This window comes from Alosa alosa, chromosome 2, assembly GCF_017589495.1.
Source record: "Alosa alosa isolate M-15738 ecotype Scorff River chromosome 2, AALO_Geno_1.1, whole genome shotgun sequence".
NCBI classification, from domain to species: domain Eukaryota; kingdom Metazoa; phylum Chordata; class Actinopteri; order Clupeiformes; family Clupeidae; genus Alosa; species Alosa alosa.
Window position 1 is genome coordinate 33,655,783 of NC_063190.1, and position 18,300 is coordinate 33,674,082.

The window sequence follows — 18,300 nt, forward strand, 5'->3', positions numbered from 1 at the left end:
TTATCGCTACCAAAGATTCTAGAGCGCTCCATGTCGTGGAGTTCTTTGCCTCCGCCATTAATTCCGTATATCGCTACCCCTCGGTGGCCGTTATCCCTTACTGTATATAGCAGTGGGTGTGGGGTCAGACATCAGCACATGATGTGGGGGAGTGTCTGTGTGTGTTTGTTTGTGTGTGTCAGCCTGAATCTAGGATCACAGGGAAGATGTACAGTAACATTTCATTATAAACATGGTATAGAGAATCTTTGTAACCAATCGTTTGATTTTAGAATGTTGATATTTTGGAGATAAGAGTTATCAACATGTTGATCTCATCATAGCAACCTGCAGGTTTCTGTAATATTTGGACACAAAGTCCTCATCATATTCATCAGTCCTGTCTGGCAGGTTTGCATAACCTACTGACCTTCATTTCCCCTAGTGGGCAAAGCACTACAATACTTGACCACTACTTGATGACTGTAAGCTGCTTCACCCAGTAATGACATGCGCCATCTAGAGGACATTTAGGTCCACTGCATCACAAACTGTTCTATTTGAGGAAGAAATGCAGTCTGTGTGAAATCACCTAAATCCAGACAAATACTCCCCAGGGGGCGTGTGAGAATACCCTGATGATGGTCCTCTACATAGATATACATAATAAAGGCTAGATGTCTTATATCGGAATCTCTAACGCCATCAGGGCGTGTTCGTCTTCATGCAGATCTGTGCAGATCTGACTTGATGTGATGCATGCTGGGTTGAACACAATGGAGCTGAAAGATGACTGGAGGAATGAGAAGCGATGTTCACTACTTTTGATGACCAGTGTGATGGGTTACAATCAAGGAATGGGCCTCATGATATGGACCAGGTAGAGCCATGCTGTGGTGATATGGACCAGGTAGAGCCATGCTGTGGTGAGCTTTTGTGTGTGATGAGATGTGTTTTGGGCTCAATTCTTCATCATAGTTTCAATTCTTCATCATAGTTTCAATTATTTATTTTAAGTCTTCATTTCAATTCATAGTTTCAATTCTTCATCATAGTTACAATTCTTCATTTCGATTCTTCATGATAGTTTCAATTCTTTATTTTAATTTTTCATTTCAATTCATCATAGTTTCAATTCTTCATCATAGTTTCAATTCTTTATTTTAATTCTTCATTTCATTTCATCATAGTTTCAATTCTTCATTTCAATTCTTCATGATAGTTTGTCATCACAGACAGCAGGCTGAAGAGAGTCTAAGTGGACTAATCTGGTGTTAGATGACCTTTGACCTCCCTCTCCTTCTCCTCGCTCTTGGCCTTGGCACTGGACGGCGATGTGTGCACATCGAAGGTCTTGTCGAAAGCGCCGTAGTCGACGCGGAAGGCCCCCTCCTCCAGCAGCATGCACGACTCGAAGCGGTGACCCCACAGAATCTCGTCCTCTGTGTAGGACGTCCGAGCCTGGCATGTCATACCTGCAGGTAAACAAGTAAACAAACAAACAAAGTTGCTTTACCTGCTTCATCTGCACTTCAGGCACATTCACAAGTACAAATGTTCTACTTTACTGTTATCTGGTGTTCAGTCTGCTGCAGTTCCAAATGGCTGAATACAGAATACATGTTTCATTTGTAGCCCACATTCGTTACGTTGCTCAGAATAATTTAGATTACTTACGCAATGTTTTAAAGTCAACTAAGGCCTACCCCCTGATCAGTAAAATATCTATCTTCTATCTCTATCTAAAATATTCTGGTGTTCTTCTGTTCCAAATGGCTGACCAGGCCCAAAATTACAGCAAGCTACCTGACAACTTTAAAATAGGGTGACCACTAAAATTAAAAAAGGCTAATTAAAAAAAAAAAATAAATAGGCTACTTTAAGGGCGGCCAGAAATTATAATTAAGGTGTGCCTGTGAGATTTTTCGGTGGCATCAACCCACAAGTGAGGGTCGCGTATGACAGGTGGAACGCAAATGACCTGTAAATGTAAACACTATAGGCTACTGTATATCAGGGCTCTCAAAATGAACATGATCGCGTAATGACAATCAAAAACCGCACGTTAAAATATGCTACTCGCAAGAATAATTTTTCAGAGGCTGCACCATATAATTGAACTAGGCTTTGTTTATTGATTAGCAAACTGTGTAACAGATTGGCCGAAGTAGCCTGAGCTATTAATAGCCTACTTGGGAAAATATCCTTTGAACAGACATCAGGAACCACGATCAGTGAGGAACAGGAGTTACCTCCACTTACTTTACTCCTAATTTGCTGTGCAAACAGTCATTTCAGGGTCTCCCATGACGTGTCCATAATGTGCGCTAGCTGCGTTTTGAGGCTAGTGCAAGATGGCGGGGCTTGGATTTAAACATGGAAACAATTTCATCATAGATTGCTTTCAGGAGCTTCTGGGAAATGAGAGTGAATAAACTTATGAAACAGAGAAGTATCGTCATGTAATCCATTGATTTCAACAATGTAACTGTATTCTAAATACCAACTATTTAACTTGTAACTGTATCGGAATACAGTTACTCATAATTTGTATTCTGAATACGTAACGCCGGTACATGTATTCCGTTACTCCCCAACACTGAGTACACACACACACACACACACACACACACATACGGCACACTCAGTGCAGTGCAGTAAACACACACACACACACACACACACATACGGCACACTCAGTGCAGTGCAGTACACACACACACACACACACACACACACACAGCACACTCAGTGCAGTGCAGTACACACACACACACACACACACACACACACAGCACACTCAGTGCAGTGCAGTACACACACACACACACACACACACACACACAGCACACTCAGTGCAGTGCAGTACACACTCAACAACAATGCAGGCCTGGTTCTATGCAAATAAGAAAGACAGCTGGAAGCTTAGGAGGTGAAGTGCCGCGGTTTCAGCCAGTGAGTGTGTGTGTGTGTCTCCAGGGACAGTAAGAGTACTGTGTGTGTGTGTATCAGGGCAGTGAGAGGGCTGTGTGTGTGTGTGTGTCTATGTGTCTGTGTGTGTGTCTGTGTGCACATGTGCGTGTTAGGGCAGTGAGTGCGCTCTGTGTTTGTGTGTTTGTTTGTGTGTGTGTGTGTGTGTGTGTGTGTGTGTGTGTGTCAGGGCAGTGAGTGCGCTCTGTGTGTGTGTGTATTGACCCGAGGCCTCCACGATGCCTTCAAGGATGACGATGATCTCGAAGCGCTCCCTCCTGAGCGACTCGCCCCCCACGTCCCAGAAGGGGCTGCTGTTGTTGATCACGTGCGTGATGGTCTGTGGCTCGACCAGCAGCAGACGATCTCCACCCGCGTTGTAAATGTACCTGCACAACCCACGGGTTATAATATATAAGTGTGTCTTTGCCCTTGCACTGACCACAGGGTTACAATACAAGAGTGTGTCTTACCTGCACACAACCACAAGGTTATAATATAAGTGTGTCTTGCCTGCACACAACCACAGGTTACAATACAGGTGTGTCTTACCTGCACACAACCACAGGTTATAATACAGGTGTGTCACACAACCACAGGTTTACAGGTGTGTCAACTGCAACCCAACCACAGGTTACAATACAGGTGTGTCATACCTGCGCCAACCGGTTACCCAATACAGATTACTGTACCTGGACCCAACCACAGGTTACAATACAGGTGTGTCATACAGGTTACAATACGGGTGTGTCAGGTGTGTCTTACCTGCACAGCCACAGGTTATATTACGGGTGTGTCATACCTGCACGCAACCACAGGTTATAATACAGGTGTGTCATACCTGCACACAACCACCCGAGGGTTACAAATACAAAGTGTGTCTTACCTGCACACAACCACAGGTTATAATATAAGTGTGTCTTGCCTGCACACAACCACAGGTTACAATACAAGGTGTCTTAATTCGCACACAACCACAGGTTATAATACAGGTGTGTGTGTCTTACCTGCACACAACCACAGGTTACAATACAGGTGTGTCTTACCTGCACACAACCACAGGTTATAATACAGGTGTGTCATACTGTACCTGGACCCAACCACAGGTTACAATACAGGTGTGTCATACTGTACCTGGACCCAACCACAGGTTACAATACAGGTGTGTCATACTGTACCTGGACCCAACCACAGGTTACAATACAGGTGTGTCTTACCTGCACACAACCACAGGTTATAATATAAGTGTGTCTTGCCTGCACACAACCACAGGTTATAATATAAGTGTGTCTTGCCTGCACACAACCACAGGTTATAATATAAGTGTGTCTTGCCTGCACACAACCACAGGTTATAATATAAGTGTGTCTTGCCTGCACACAACCACAGGTTATAATATAAGTGTGTCTTGCCTGCACACAACCACAGGTTATAATACAGGTGTGTCATACCTGCACGCAACCACAGGTTACAATACAGGTGTGTCATACTGTACGTCATACCTGCACACAACCACAGGTTACAATACAGGTGTGTCTTACCTGCACACAACCACAGGTTATAATACAGGTGTGTCATACCTGCACGCAACCACAGGTTACAATACAGGTGTGTCATACTGTACCTGGACCCAACCACAGGTTACAATACAGGTGTGTCATACCTGCACGCAACCACAGGTTACAATACAGGTGTGTCATACCTGCACACAACCACAGGTTATAATACAGGTGTGTCTTACCTGCACACAACCACAGGTTATAATATAAGTGTGTCTTGCCTGCACACAACCACAGGTTACAATACAAGTGTGTCTTACCTGCACACAACCACAGGTTATAATACAGGTGTGCACTGGCGCCTTAATGCAGGGGCTTACCTGGGCTTCAGCCTCGACCAATAGGTTTATTCCACTGTATCAAAGAGTAACAAGGTTGTAGCAGCACAGCTGTTACATGTACACTGAAGACAATGAGGCCTTAACTGGAGCTAAGAATGGTTTGTATATCAAATCTATCATGACCAGATTTACCCCATCCAGCAGGTCTCAGGTCAGCTATTTGCCTCTGATGAAAATGTAGGCAAATTGGCAAAGTTTTGTAAAAGCACTCAGTATTACAGTGTAACAACTATTTGTAGGTACCCACAAATACATAATGCAAGTACAATGATAGTACCTGATAGTACATGTTGTTACACAGGTTGTACCACTGTACCTAATTAGGTAGGTACACTGTAACAGCGACACATTAAAATAAAGTGTTACCCAATGCAAACTAGAAACGTAATGCCAGAGGAATTACAATAGTGGATGGAAAGCTGCTGACTTAATGTTAGTGGGGAGATTCCTGAAAAAAAAAACCTTAATCTTTGAGTTCATACAAACCCTCGTACCAAAAAACCTTGTGTGTCAAGGCGTGTTTTTGACCTTGACATTTGACCTTTGACCTCCAACATAAATTCACTTCATCTTTGAGTCCATACAAACACTCATACCAAATTTCAGGCATGTATGTAAAGGCATTCTTGAGATATCGCACTCAGAGTAGTCATGGACTTGACCTTTGACCTGCAACATCAACTCACGTCATTGTAAGGAGTCCTATGTTTCTATACTGATCAAACTCCTGATCATGTGAACTGTTGATTAATTACCCTACCACATGATGGTATGACCTCATGGTGGGCCCATTGTCACATATTGCTGCTACAACAACTTTTGATTATATCTCTAACCTTTGCCTTTTTCACAGGAGAAACTAACTAGGAAGCAGGAAATGTAATTAATGTGTACATTGTCATGTCTTGATTAATGCACTCTCACTACAACAATGGTCTCAAGTCTCATCAAAGTACTTCTCATGTGACCCAAAATCAGCTGACCTCCAACCATGTGATCCCAAATCAGCTGACCTCCAATCATGTGAATGTAACCAACCACAAACTAGGTAGCCTATTTAAGTGAAGTTTACAGAGCATTCTAGGAGCCATTCTGTAGTCAGAATCTCCCTTTTTCCACTAAGGTGTGTAGTCATCATCCTCTGAGCTGGTATGTTCATTCTCTGATTGCTTCATATGGTTTCCTAAATGTTCCTTTAACCTGTTTTCGTGCACTTTCACATTATTCATTTAGATGTACCTTCTATAATGTATTGATGAATAGCTTGTATCTGACAAATAAATTGTTCTGCTTTGACCCGCATAGTTTTCTAGAATTTCTTTAGATATTCCTCAAAGTTTAAGATGTGCCAGGGGGAACGGCTAGGATTAGTCCCTAGGGCCGTGGGGCTAAATCAGAGAAAGTAGGCATGCTACCAGGAGAACTGGCCATCGTATTGTACTGTGGTGGGTCACTGATTTTATTAGTAGTCTGGAATTAGACAGCTAACCTTAGCACACCCTGAACCCTCTGTAGCTCGTAAGATGTTCTGTCCAGATGAGTATAGTGGTCCAGGCCAGCACTATAGCCTCTGACCAACTTTCACACTAGGATCATTACTCAGTAAATGGCGCCTCCCGAATTAGTCGGCCGAGGAGGGCCTCGCACACTATTCTTGGGGAAGTTCAGTCTAATTAAATAGTTAGAAGGCATTCTTGTAACAGTATCGTGGGTAGGCCTACATCGGCCTACTATGGATAGTAATATTACTTTGACCGAAACTTCTCCATATCTATCTTTTTAACATTTTTAATCCCCTATTTTTCAAAAAGTATAAACTTTTCAAAAAATCTGAGATGATAACTCTCTTGTCCAATTCCAGACCTACACAACAGTTATTTCAACATGTCTGTAAGTTAAGCGGTTAGAGCGGCATTCATTTTTTAAAAGGTAAAAAGAAAAGGTAATAAGAAAAAGAAGAAGAAGAAGCCAGGGGATTTCATGACATCCACTATAATGATCTCAGCTGGTACTCTGTCTATAATGGAGTAGAATGGAAAAGTGTCTCCAAACTTGACTGGTAGTGTCAGTGGCGTTGTTAGACCTGGGCATTTGAGGCTATAGCCCTGGATGTCTTAGGAATAGCCTCGGATCTCTGTGCCTCAAAAATAATAATAATGAAAATCGCCCCAGAGATTTTTATGAGGTTCCAACCGAACGCCAGCAGCCACAACTGCAACAACTGCAACATTGTTACTAACGCTGACCTGGCGTTCCTTATGGAGTTGTAATAATTTGTTGCAAATCGGTGTTCTATTCTTCCCATCTCTGTCGAACTGATATTACCAGAGCCCGTCTACAGTTTAATAGCCTACTATTGCAGCGTATAGTTAGTTAATATGTTAGTTAGTTTTTTAGGGGGAAAAAACTGTCAACGCAAGTAGGGGTTGAGAGTGAGACATCGTCTCCCCCAACCCCTGATACTTCCATCAGCTCAGGTTTGTGAAAAAAACAGCCAGCACTAGCTTTGAATTAATGGTCTGTGTTACCAGCTAGTAGCCAGCCTTTGTACCTCGCTAGCTTTAAGAAACTTCATTTGGATAACTAAAGAGATAAACTTACTTACGTATCCTACCGGCTCTGTGGGATCAAATCACATTCTTTATAAGCAGTACATATATGTGTGTGTGTGTGTGTGTGTGTGTGTGCGTGTCTGAATGCACGTGTGTGTGTACCCCAGGTTAATTTCCGACTGCTCCAGTGGTATGAATTCCCCTTCCTTGGTCTGGCGTGACTTGATGAGCTTGGCGCGGATCTTGGCGTCCACCATGTGGCTCTCTCGCAGGTCGCCGATGCGGAAGAGCAGGCAGAGCTTCTCGTCGCGCTCGGAGATGACGCAGTGCTTGCTGAAGATGAGTGTCTGCGCTCGCTGCTGCGGCCGCGAGATCTTCACGAACATGCAGCCCACCATGAGCGCGTCGATGATGGACCCCAGGATGGACTGCAGCATGATGAGCAGCACCCCCTCCCAGCAGTGCGCCGACACCTGCCGGCTGCCGTAGCCAATCGTGCGCTGGCTCTCCACCGACAGCAGCAGCGCCGACAGGAAGCCGTCCACATTCTCGAAGCAGGCCGGCCAGTCGGGGTCGCCGGCGTGAGCCACGTCGCCCCGGAGCCAGGCGTCCAGGAGGTAGACGAGTCCGAACGCCAGCCAGGTGCTGAGGTAGCAGGCGGTGAAGACGCACAGGAACCAGCGGTACTTGAGGTCCACCAGCGTGGTGAAGATGTCCGACAGGAAACGGCTCTTGTCCTTGATGGGCCCCAGGTTCACGCGGCACTTCCCGTCCTTGGTCACGTAGCGCTGTCGCTTCATCCCCATGACGACGGCGCTCTCGTCGCCGAGCAGCTTGCAGCGCTGATTCCGCTGGATGTGTTTGGTGGCAGGGTTCGCTGGGCCGTTCCGGTCGCCGTTCCGGTCAGAGCCGAGCACACTGGCCTGCCAGCGGGAGCTGAAGCGCTTGAGGTGTCGGCCGGGGAGCGTGCGCAGGGCTTTGCTCAGATCGTCCGGCGCCGCAGCATCCTGGACAGCAGGAGGAGGGGCGGTTTGGGGGCCGGGGGGGACGGAATGACGGGTGGACTGGGAAGAGCCGGAGTGTTTGGAAAACTGGGAATGGCTGGCTGTGAGGAGCTGGCCCTTTGGGAGAGGATGGGAATGTTGTGGGAGTTTAGCGCTGCTACCGCCACTGCTGCAGCCTTCATCCCCACCTGAACACACAGCAAAGGGACACATTAGTACAATGTATACAATGTTACAAGTTTGTAAACTAGTTATTAGCCGTAGTGGGTAGTGGTAGTTGATATTGTTTTCATTACGGCTGTCTGTTTAATTGCGCTTAGACTGGCCTTGGTGTCGTGAGTTTTTAGAGGGGGTGGTTTTCCGCGTGATCAATTAGGACTAGCATTTAAAGTGGTTATTGTGCTGGAGCCGTCCAGCGAGGCGCAAGCCTTCGTGTGCAGCCATCCTCGTGTGAAGACTTACTCGTGTCAAGACGAATCGAGTCTACCTGCGACGAGTCCACCGAGCAAGGACACAAGCAAGGCACCTCTCAGATAAGTTTCACTCTTGTCTCACCTTGTCTTGTTATCTGATAATCCTTCTAATAATGTTCCTTCAACATATCCCTGTACCCGGTCAGGTTAATAAGTGCACTGATGTTGAAAGGCAACAATCAGTTCAGCAGGCTTGTCCTACTTTTTCTGTAGGGTTGTGGAATTGCCAATCTGCAGTGAATAAAGCGGAATTCATTCCTGCTCTGGCCTCACAGTTTTCGCTTCAATTGCTTGCGCTTACAGAGACGTGGATTAGGCCAGAGAATACAGAGATTAGGCCACACCTGCAGCGTTGTCGACCAATTATGCTTTTTCGCATACCAGTCGTTAGAGGAGACGGGACAGGCTTTCTCGTCTCTGATGATTAGAGCCTACTAATGCCTGCCTACTCAGGTCCACAACTCGTTTGAATATCATGCCATCATGATAACTGGGCCATACAAATTATACTTGGTGGTTATTTATCGCCCTCCAGGACAACTTGGGAACTTTGTGAATGAGTTGGACATTCTACTGTCTGCTATTCCAATGGATGCATGCCCATTATTAATCCTTGGCGATTTTAATATTCATTTGGATAATTCGTCTTCAATTGACTTCCTGTCCTTACTCTCCTCATTTAATATCACACGTGTCCACAGTCCTCCTACTCACAAGGCTGGTAAAGATCTTGATTTAATTCTGGTATGTAACTGTAATACAGACAACGTTTTGGTTAATCCGTTACATGTATCGGATCATCACTTTATCAGATTCTCTGTGCGTCTCCTGGATAACGCAGCACCTCCTCCTCCGACAATTTCGTTCCGGCGTAACCTCAGATACCTCTAAAGCGACCATTTTGCAACATTAGTAACATCTGCTTTACCTACTCCTAGCTCATTCTTGGCACTTGAGGTTAATGACGCTACAGAGACTCTCTGCTCTACACTGGCATCTTGTCTGAATGCAGCATGTCCTCTTTCCTCAAGACCTACTCGTTCTAAACCTCGTCATCCATGACTGATGGACAGTATAGTGGACAGTAAATGGCGTAAATCCAGAGATGGAAATGATCTTAGTAACTACCAGTCTTTGCTGTCATCCTTTTCATCCACTGTTACACTTGCAAAAAAAGCATTCTATCAAAGCAAGATTGAGAGCGCCACTGACAGTAGAAAACTTTTTCTACTTTCAAATCTCTTCTCAATCCTCCACCACCACCATCAACTACTTCACTGTCAGCAGATGACTTTGCAACATTTTTCACTGAAAAAGTTGCTAAAATAAGTGCTCAGTTTCATGCACCTATAAGGAGGGCTTTGCCTTGTGTTAGTATGACAGCATCATTGGACTTTCTCTCCTCTTGATGAGGAAGCAGTCTCTCAATTGCTTCAGCGAAGTCGTCCAACAACATGCCCATTAGATCATGTCCCGTCCACTCTTCTACAGTCTATCTCACCCGCTGTTCTACCAGCAGTCACACGTGTATTTAATGCTTCACTCAGTTCTGGAATAGTTCCTTATTCTTTTAAACAGGCTAGGGTTAGCTAAGTTTGTGACTTTCTTCATCAGAATAATCTACTAGACCCTATGCAGTCCAGTTTCAAGATTGGTCATTCTACTGAAACTGCTCTTCTGTCTGTGACTGAAGCATTGAGAGTAGCTAAGTCCTCTGCTCAGTCATCAGTATTAATTCTACTAGATCTATCTGCAGCCTTTGATACTGTTAACCATGACATTCTCCTTTCTATACTATCTGAACTGGGAATTTCTGGAAAAGCTCTTGACTGGTTTGAATCTTACCTTAAAGGGCGTTCTTTCAACGTGTCTTGGCAAGGACAGGTATCTAAGTCTCATGACCTCACCACAGGTGTGCCTCAGGGATCAGTATTAGGTACCTTGCTTTTCTCTATTTACACCACTTCCTTAGGTGATACCATTCGCTCCTATGGATTTGATTATCACTGTTATGCAGACGACACTCAACTTTACCTGTCTTTCCCACCTGATGACTCTAGTGTTTTCCACCGGATTTCTGCATGGCTTAAGGATATTTCAGCCTGGATGAAAGATCGGCACCTTCATCTTAATCTCTCAAAAACAGAGTTTTTGGTGTTTCCAGCTAAAACAGCTATTCCCCAACAGATTAACATCCATCTTGACTCAACTTCACTGACCCCAACTAGATTGGCACGTAACTTGGGCGTTGTAATTGATGACTGACTTAACTTCTCTGAGCATGTAGCTTCTATTGCAAAATCATGTTGGTTTATGCTTTACAATATTAGGAAGAACAGACCTTATCTGACTCAAGATTCCACACAACTTCTTGTTCAGACCATGGTCATCTCTAAGCTGGACTATTGTAATTCACTATTAGCTGGCTTACCCGCTTGTGTAATAAGATCATTACAGCTGATTCAGAATGCTGGAGCATGCCTGGTCTTCAATTAGCCAAAGAGGACACATGTAACCCCTCTCCTAGTTACTCTCCATTGGCTCCCTATAGTAGCCAGAATTCAATTTAAATCTCTCACTTTGGCCTATAGGACACTGACTGGATCTGCTCCTAGTTATTTTAATTCAATAATCAAGCCTTACATCCCCAACCGCCCACTGCGGTCTTCTGATGAGTGTCTGTTAAGTCGACCAGTCATAAAAACTAGGTCTAATTCCAGACTCTATTCCTCAGTGGTTCCATGTTGGTGGAATGAGTTGCCCAGTGCTCTCCGTTCCTGTGGTAGTTTTGGGTCGTTTAAGAGGGGTCTAAAGACATTCCTATTCAACATGTAATTAGTTGTTTAATCGCTTATGTGTTATGGTTTGTATAATATTGTTTTATTTTCATTAGGCTGTAAATTAATTTGACATTATTGTTTATTATTGATATTCTCCTTAATGTAGTCTTAGCATGTCATTGTTTTTATATTATTGATTGAATGGACATTATTGTTTTATTATTGCCTTTCCCCTCATTTTCATTTCTTATTTTGATTAGGCTATTGATTGAATTGATATTATTGTTTATTATAACTATTCTTATTATTATATTTGACCAACATTCTAATCTGTTCCCTGTTCAATTTTAAATATTATTATGTTGTTTTGTATTTATGTGTCGCTTTGGACAAAGGCGTCTGCTAAATCCATAACCATATATATATGATATACACACACCACAATCTTCTTGAATTTCCCCTTGGGGATCAATAAAGTATCTATCTATCTATCCATCTACACTAGAATATCCCTTGTACCATTTATTAGTCACACACACACACACACACCACAATCTACTGTACACACTTCAGGATGTCACACACACATCCACACCCCACAGGTGTGAGATCCACACCCCACAGGATATCAGTCATATTAAAACCACACACACACCATGACCCATACACTGTGTAAAGAACCCTGAGAAAAAGTATGGAAGCCAGAGAGATAAAACTCCATCAGACCTTCCATAGCAACAGATGCATCTATGCATATTGGCATGCTCTGAATGAGGTCAGGGGCCACAGTGACTTGTTCAGGCCAAAATGGTGGCTGCACTACAACAGCGCCATCTAGTGACTGTTGACAGGAAAGCAACCGAGTCAAGTTTGTATTTACAAGGTCTTGCACCATAGATATATATATATAGAATGGCTAGATGTCTCATGGCGGAGTCTCCAACATCACCGGCGGCCATCTTGTCACAGACAAGCTATCTGGTGGGCTCTGTGGTACCTGATGGCTCTTCTTCTACTAAAGGCAGAACAATGCCCCCAGGCTATAACAATGACACCTACCTGTCATTACATTGCACCATTGAAACACAATGTTGAGTTAGCGAGCTGACTGTGGCAAGATGGCCGCGAGGTGCGGACGAGACATCTAGTCATTCTATATATATCTATATCTTGCACTGCCTAGATGTCTATGATTGTGAGAATTACAGATGTGTGTGTGTGTGTGTGTGTGTGTGTGTGTGTGTGTACCTTCTTTGAGTAGGGTGTGTATCTGGTCTTCACAGGTGTTGGGCGGGGCAGGTATGCCAACAGGTGTTTGGCCGTGAGAGCCTGAGCAGGTGGGATGGAGTTCCTCCTGGGGTCCAATCGCGTTGGAGAACCATGCTGCTGGCCAATCAGAGCAGGAGAACTCTTCCGCTGTCCAAGAAAGCCAGGAGAACTACACTGCTGCCGAATCAAAACTGGACACCGATGCTGTCCAGTCAGAGGAGAGGATTGGACCTGCTGTCCAGAGGGTTGGACCTGCTGTCCATTCAAAAGAGAGGATTGGACCTGCTGTCCACTCAGAAGAGAGGATTGGACCTGCTGTCCATTCAGAAGAGAGGATTGGACCTGCTGGTCAGTCAGGAGAGAGGATTGGTCCTGCTGGTCAGCAGGTTCCTGAGATGCCATTCTGCTACAGCTGACTGTGGAGGCCATCGCAGCGCTTATCTGCCTGACACACAAACAAACAAATAAATAAAATAAACAAACAAAAACAGTCCCAGAAAACCTAGCACATGAAGACAGCTGATTTGTGTAATGTTATGAGGCAAAGAGGGAGAGAGAGAGAGATGTTTCTCTAAGTTTGTTTTGTGTGGACATATCACAAACAGACTATCTTAATGATGTACAGGATCTGTGTGTGTGTGTGTGTGTGTGTGCATGGGTGTGTGTGTGTATGTGCGTGTGTGTGTAAGAGAGTTTGCTGTGATATCAGTGGGAATTGGGTTGCTTCTTAAACTAAGCTTTTGCATAATCCTGCGATCTCATTTGTGTGTGTGTGTGTCGGGGGGCTTCTTCACCCTCTGCTGTTCAGGACGCTGTTTCAATGTGTGTGTGTGTGTGTGTGTGTGTGATGTTTCAGTGTTTGACTGCTCATCCACCATCTTGTGTGCTGATGTCATCTTTCATCTCTGACTGGAGTGTCCCCTTCTTCACCCTCTGCTGTTCAGGACGCTGTTTCAATGTGTGTGTGTGTGTGTGTGTGTGATGTTTCAGTGTTTGACTGCTCATCCACCATCTTGTGTGCTGATGTCATCTTTCATCTCTGACTGGAGTGTCCCCTTCAAAGCTTTCTGAGCCCCTCAGCCAGTTCACATAAATATATATAATACATATCTCTGTTTTCCTCTCCTCCTCTTTAATTGTGTCTCTTCTTCTCCTCTTTCTTTCCTCTTCTCTCTTTCTCTTCTCTCTTCTCTCTCTTCTCTCTCTTCTTCTCTCTTCCTCTCTTCCCCTCTCTTTCTTTCCTCTTCTCTCTCTCTCTCTTCTTCTCTCTTCCTCTCTTCCCCTCTCTTTCTTTCCTCTTCTCTCTTCTCTCTTCTCTCTCTTCTCTCTCTTCTTCTCTCTTCCTCTCTTCCCCTCTCTTTCTTTCCTCTTCTCTCTCTCTTCCTCTCTTCCTCTCTTCCCCTCTCTTTCTTTCCTCTTCTCTCTCTCTCTCTCTCTCTCTCCATCCTCCTCTCATTCTGATGTGGGGCATTGCTGTCATTTCCCCATGCAGGGCTCAAGGCATAATCCTAAGATCTTCATCATACAGCATGTAACTTTATGTAACGGATAAGAAACTGTGTGTGTGTGTGTGTGTGTGTGTGTGTGTGTGTGTGTGTGTGTGTGTGTGTATTTGTGTGTGTGAGAGAGAGAGAGATACAGAGAAAAAATGTGTGTGTGAGTGTCTGTGTTTGTATTTTTGCAGATGCATTTTTGACTGTGACTGTGTACGTGACATTTGAGTGTCTGTGTGTGAGAGATAATGACAGCTTGTCATGATTTTGTGACTTTGTCAAGACTATTCTAATATGGTCCAAATGCCAATTTCATCTGCAATCTGCTATCTTATAAATCACAAGACAGAGAGCATGATTGGCCGATGTTAACTGTCAATCACGCCCCACCCTGGCATGGGAACAGACCTTGTATTGTTATGTTGCTCCTGTGACAGTCTAGGAACTTTAAAGAAGCTTTTAAAAATGAAACCTTCATTATCAAATTATTTCGTAGTAGCAGTAGTAGTAGTAGTAGTAGTAGTATTTGACCACTGTAACTATAGTGTTGTATATCACTCACTTTACTCAAAACCTCAATCATCCTCTTCATCACGCGTTCACTGAACTCAGAAGTCATTGTAAGATCACGAAGCCGTGCCCCAGAGATTACCAGGGCAACACACCAAGTTAATCTGAGCACAGCAGAGCAGAGCGGCGCGGGGAGCTGGCTTGGGATTATACGGAGATTATTCAAGAGGAGAAGGAAGAAGCCGAGAAATGGAGATCTCCTCCCAGATCAGACCTGGCCGAGAGGACCCAAGAACACCGGCCAAGGGCGGAGGAGAGGTCCTGTCCCGTCAGCTGGGCGTGTGAACACATTCCAGTCCAGGCCCTGCACCATCTGGCCAGGGCTACTTGAGATGTTTTACAGCCTTAAAGGGGGACTGCCTTTGCCAAAGGAATTTCAAATTGTGATGGAAATCAAAGTGATTTTGCATTAAATTAAATCAATTACAGAGATTCCATGATGTTGGGATGTTGGGAATCTCGGATTGCCTCTCAGACATAGCTACATGGATGAAGGCACACCACCTCCAGCTGAACCTCTCAAAGACTGAACTGCTGGTTCTCCCAGCTAAACCTACCAAACACCACGACATCAACATCAAATTTGACTCCCTGTCTGTTTCACCTACCAGGACTGCAAGAAATCTAGGAGTTGTTCTCGACAACCAACTAAACTTCTCAGATCATGTTGCCTCAGTCGCCCGGTCTTGCCATTTCGCACTCTACAACATACAGAAAATCAGGACTTACTTGACTCAAGATGCTACCCAACTTCTGGTTCAGGCAATAGTCATCTCACGACTCGACTACTCTGGATCTCAGAACTCAGTCTGGAACATTGCCCTAAAGCTAGAATATTAGAATTATCTAAAGAGTTAATGAAAAAAAGAATCCACGAGAGGGTGCCTAGAAGGAACTTTTGAGGATATGGAAACATGTTGCAGAACATGAAATTTGATTCTGAGATCTGTGAATGTTTGTGTTTCTGAGATCTGTGAATGTTTGTGGTTCTGAGGTCTGTGAGTGTTTTTTGTTCTGAGGTCTGTGAATGTTTGTGGTTCTGAGATCTGTGAGTGTTTGTGGTTCTGAGATCTGTGAGTGTTTGTGGTTCTGAGATCTGTGAATGTTTGTGGTTCTGAGATCTGTCTGTTCATCTCTAGCTTTCACATCTTTCATTCCCTTCAGAAGAATTTACTCTCAACTCTCATTTGCACTTTTTCACTTTTTTTGAAGAAAACACACACAAGCATTCCGACTCCCCACCAGTGGTGGAAGAAGTACTGAATCTCAGTACTTAAGTAAAAGAACAAATACACAGAGAAATATTTACTTTAGTAAAAGTAAAAGTACCACAATGACAACCCTACTTAAGTAAAAGTAAAAAGTACCTGCTTTTAAATGTACTTTAAGTATTAAAAGTAAAAGTATTTGCATAATGATTTATTCTCTTAATATCTATATTCTAAAAGAAAAAATAGTATGGGCTGTGGCATTTTATTAATTAATCTAGTTTTAGGATAGGCTATATTCGACTAGCTAATGCAATTGTGCTTACCATCTGTGGCCCAGTTTACATTCTGACCTACAATTCCAGAGACTGTAATTCTGGTTATCTACTAGGGTGATCTGCTGAGTATATCATTCAGCAAAACACGAGAGCCTGAAGTTTAACGGAGTAGACCAGGGAAACGTCGGGTGGATCGTAAGGGCAATTCTGCTGATTGAACAGAAAAGTCTTTATGATTAGGTTCAGTTTCACTTGCGCAGACGCACATAGACATTGAATGAGCGCTCACATTTCTACCCCAATTGTAGGCTATGCCTCTTTATTTGATCACACACAATTAAGAAATATTTTCTAATCTGGAAAATGCTACGTTTTTTTTCGGCCAGCGGTTCTATAATAGTCTACCATTAATTTGTGCCGCAAATGATCAGTGTGACAGAAGCATGGGCATAGACTGTAACTTCGCTGATCCGCGGATAGCAATCTCATCGGAGAGGAGGCCCTAACGCTGCAGATAACAGACAGAGAAAGGCACAGAACACAGTTGCATGTCCAGTGTAGCCATGGGTCTGGTGAATATAGCCTACCGAATGCAGATGTCTACAAGCTCACGCTTTGCCTGGTCTAGACTAGAAGCTTATGTTTCAAAGATTTAGAAGCTGGGCACGTAGCGCTCCAGAATCTGTGGTAGCAACCCCGCCCCCTGGTAAAACAAACGTGTTTGTCAGAGAGAAAAAAAATCTGATCATAAAATGTATCGTAAAAAGGAACGATGGTGTTGTAGAAATGTAGCGGAGTAAAAGTACAGATAATTGCTGGAAAATGTAACGAAGTAAGAGTCAAAAGTATGCACTATAAATTCTACTTAAGTAAAGTACAAATACGTGGAATATTTACTTAAGTACAGTAACGAAGTATTTGTACTTCGTTACATTCCACCACTGCTCCCTACAGCGTCACACACACACACACACACACAGAGAGAGAGAGAGAGAGAGACACACACACACACACACACACACACACACACACACACACACACCTGAAATCTGCAGTTGAAAGCAAAGACACTGAAAGCCACAGGTCATGACAGTATCCTCTTCAGATGGACCGATGGAAATCCACCGAAAAAACGATGACCCAATTTGTAGTGTCTAAATCAAATCATAAACGAAAGACACAAAAAAAGAAAATATATGGGGAGAATGAAGGTTAGATGTATCTGGCTGAAGGGTCGAAGAGAGAGAGAGCGAGAGAATGAGAGAAGAGAGAGAGAGCGAGAGAATGAGAGAGAGAGCGAGAGAATGAGAGAAGAGAGAGACAAGGAGAGGGGAGAGAAAGCGAAATAGTGAAAGAATAGAAAGCAAGAGAGAGAGAGAGAGAGAGAGATTTGACTCTTGATTCAGCAGTAATCCATGCTGAAAGGTCACCATAGGCCAGAAGGGGAGCTTAGATCATGTCTGTTTACACATCTGTGTGTGACTGCATGTTTGTCCGAGTGTGTGAACACATGTGTGTATGAGTATGTGAGATCATTGTGTGTGTGTGAGGCTGTTTTTAGCCTGATGCACAGTAGCACCAGTATGAACTGATAGAATATAAAAAAAAATCTCATTGTAACTTATCAACCTGAGGAAGACTTCAAAAGATGATTAAAGTACCAGCTATTTTGATGAAGATGATGATTAAAGCATCAGGTATTGCGATGAAGAACAGAGCAACCTTTAATCTACTATTCAAATTAATAAAAAGCTATACACTCATATCTCCTGTGTGTATTTATGTTTGTTATTTAGTTTGAGTGTGTGTGTCTAAATGTGTGTG

At 43.7% G+C, this 18,300-nt stretch overlaps 1 protein-coding gene across 3 annotated transcripts; it reads right to left on the reverse strand.

Moving 5' to 3' along the window:
* Positions 1-58: 58 nt before the first annotated feature.
* LOC125287468 (G protein-activated inward rectifier potassium channel 4-like) lies at positions 59-17,697 on the reverse strand. 3 transcript variants are annotated; one of them, XM_048233332.1, is made up of 6 exons: positions 17,519-17,697; positions 12,907-13,368; positions 7,564-8,593; positions 4,644-4,651; positions 3,175-3,324; positions 59-1,454 (listed from the first exon to the last, which is right to left on the reverse strand). In XM_048233332.1, the coding sequence occupies exons 3-6, from the start codon at positions 8,205-8,207 to the stop codon at positions 1,243-1,245; spliced, it is 1,014 nt and encodes a 337-aa protein (XP_048089289.1). In that variant the 5' UTR covers positions 8,208-8,593; positions 12,907-13,368; positions 17,519-17,697; the 3' UTR covers positions 59-1,242. The 3 variants fall into 3 exon arrangements, with proteins under 3 accessions (XP_048089289.1, XP_048089280.1, XP_048089297.1); XM_048233323.1 differs by having other exon boundaries at positions 12,907-13,372; XM_048233340.1 differs by lacking the exon at positions 17,519-17,697 and having other exon boundaries at positions 12,907-13,674.
* Positions 17,698-18,300: the final 603 nt, after the last annotated feature.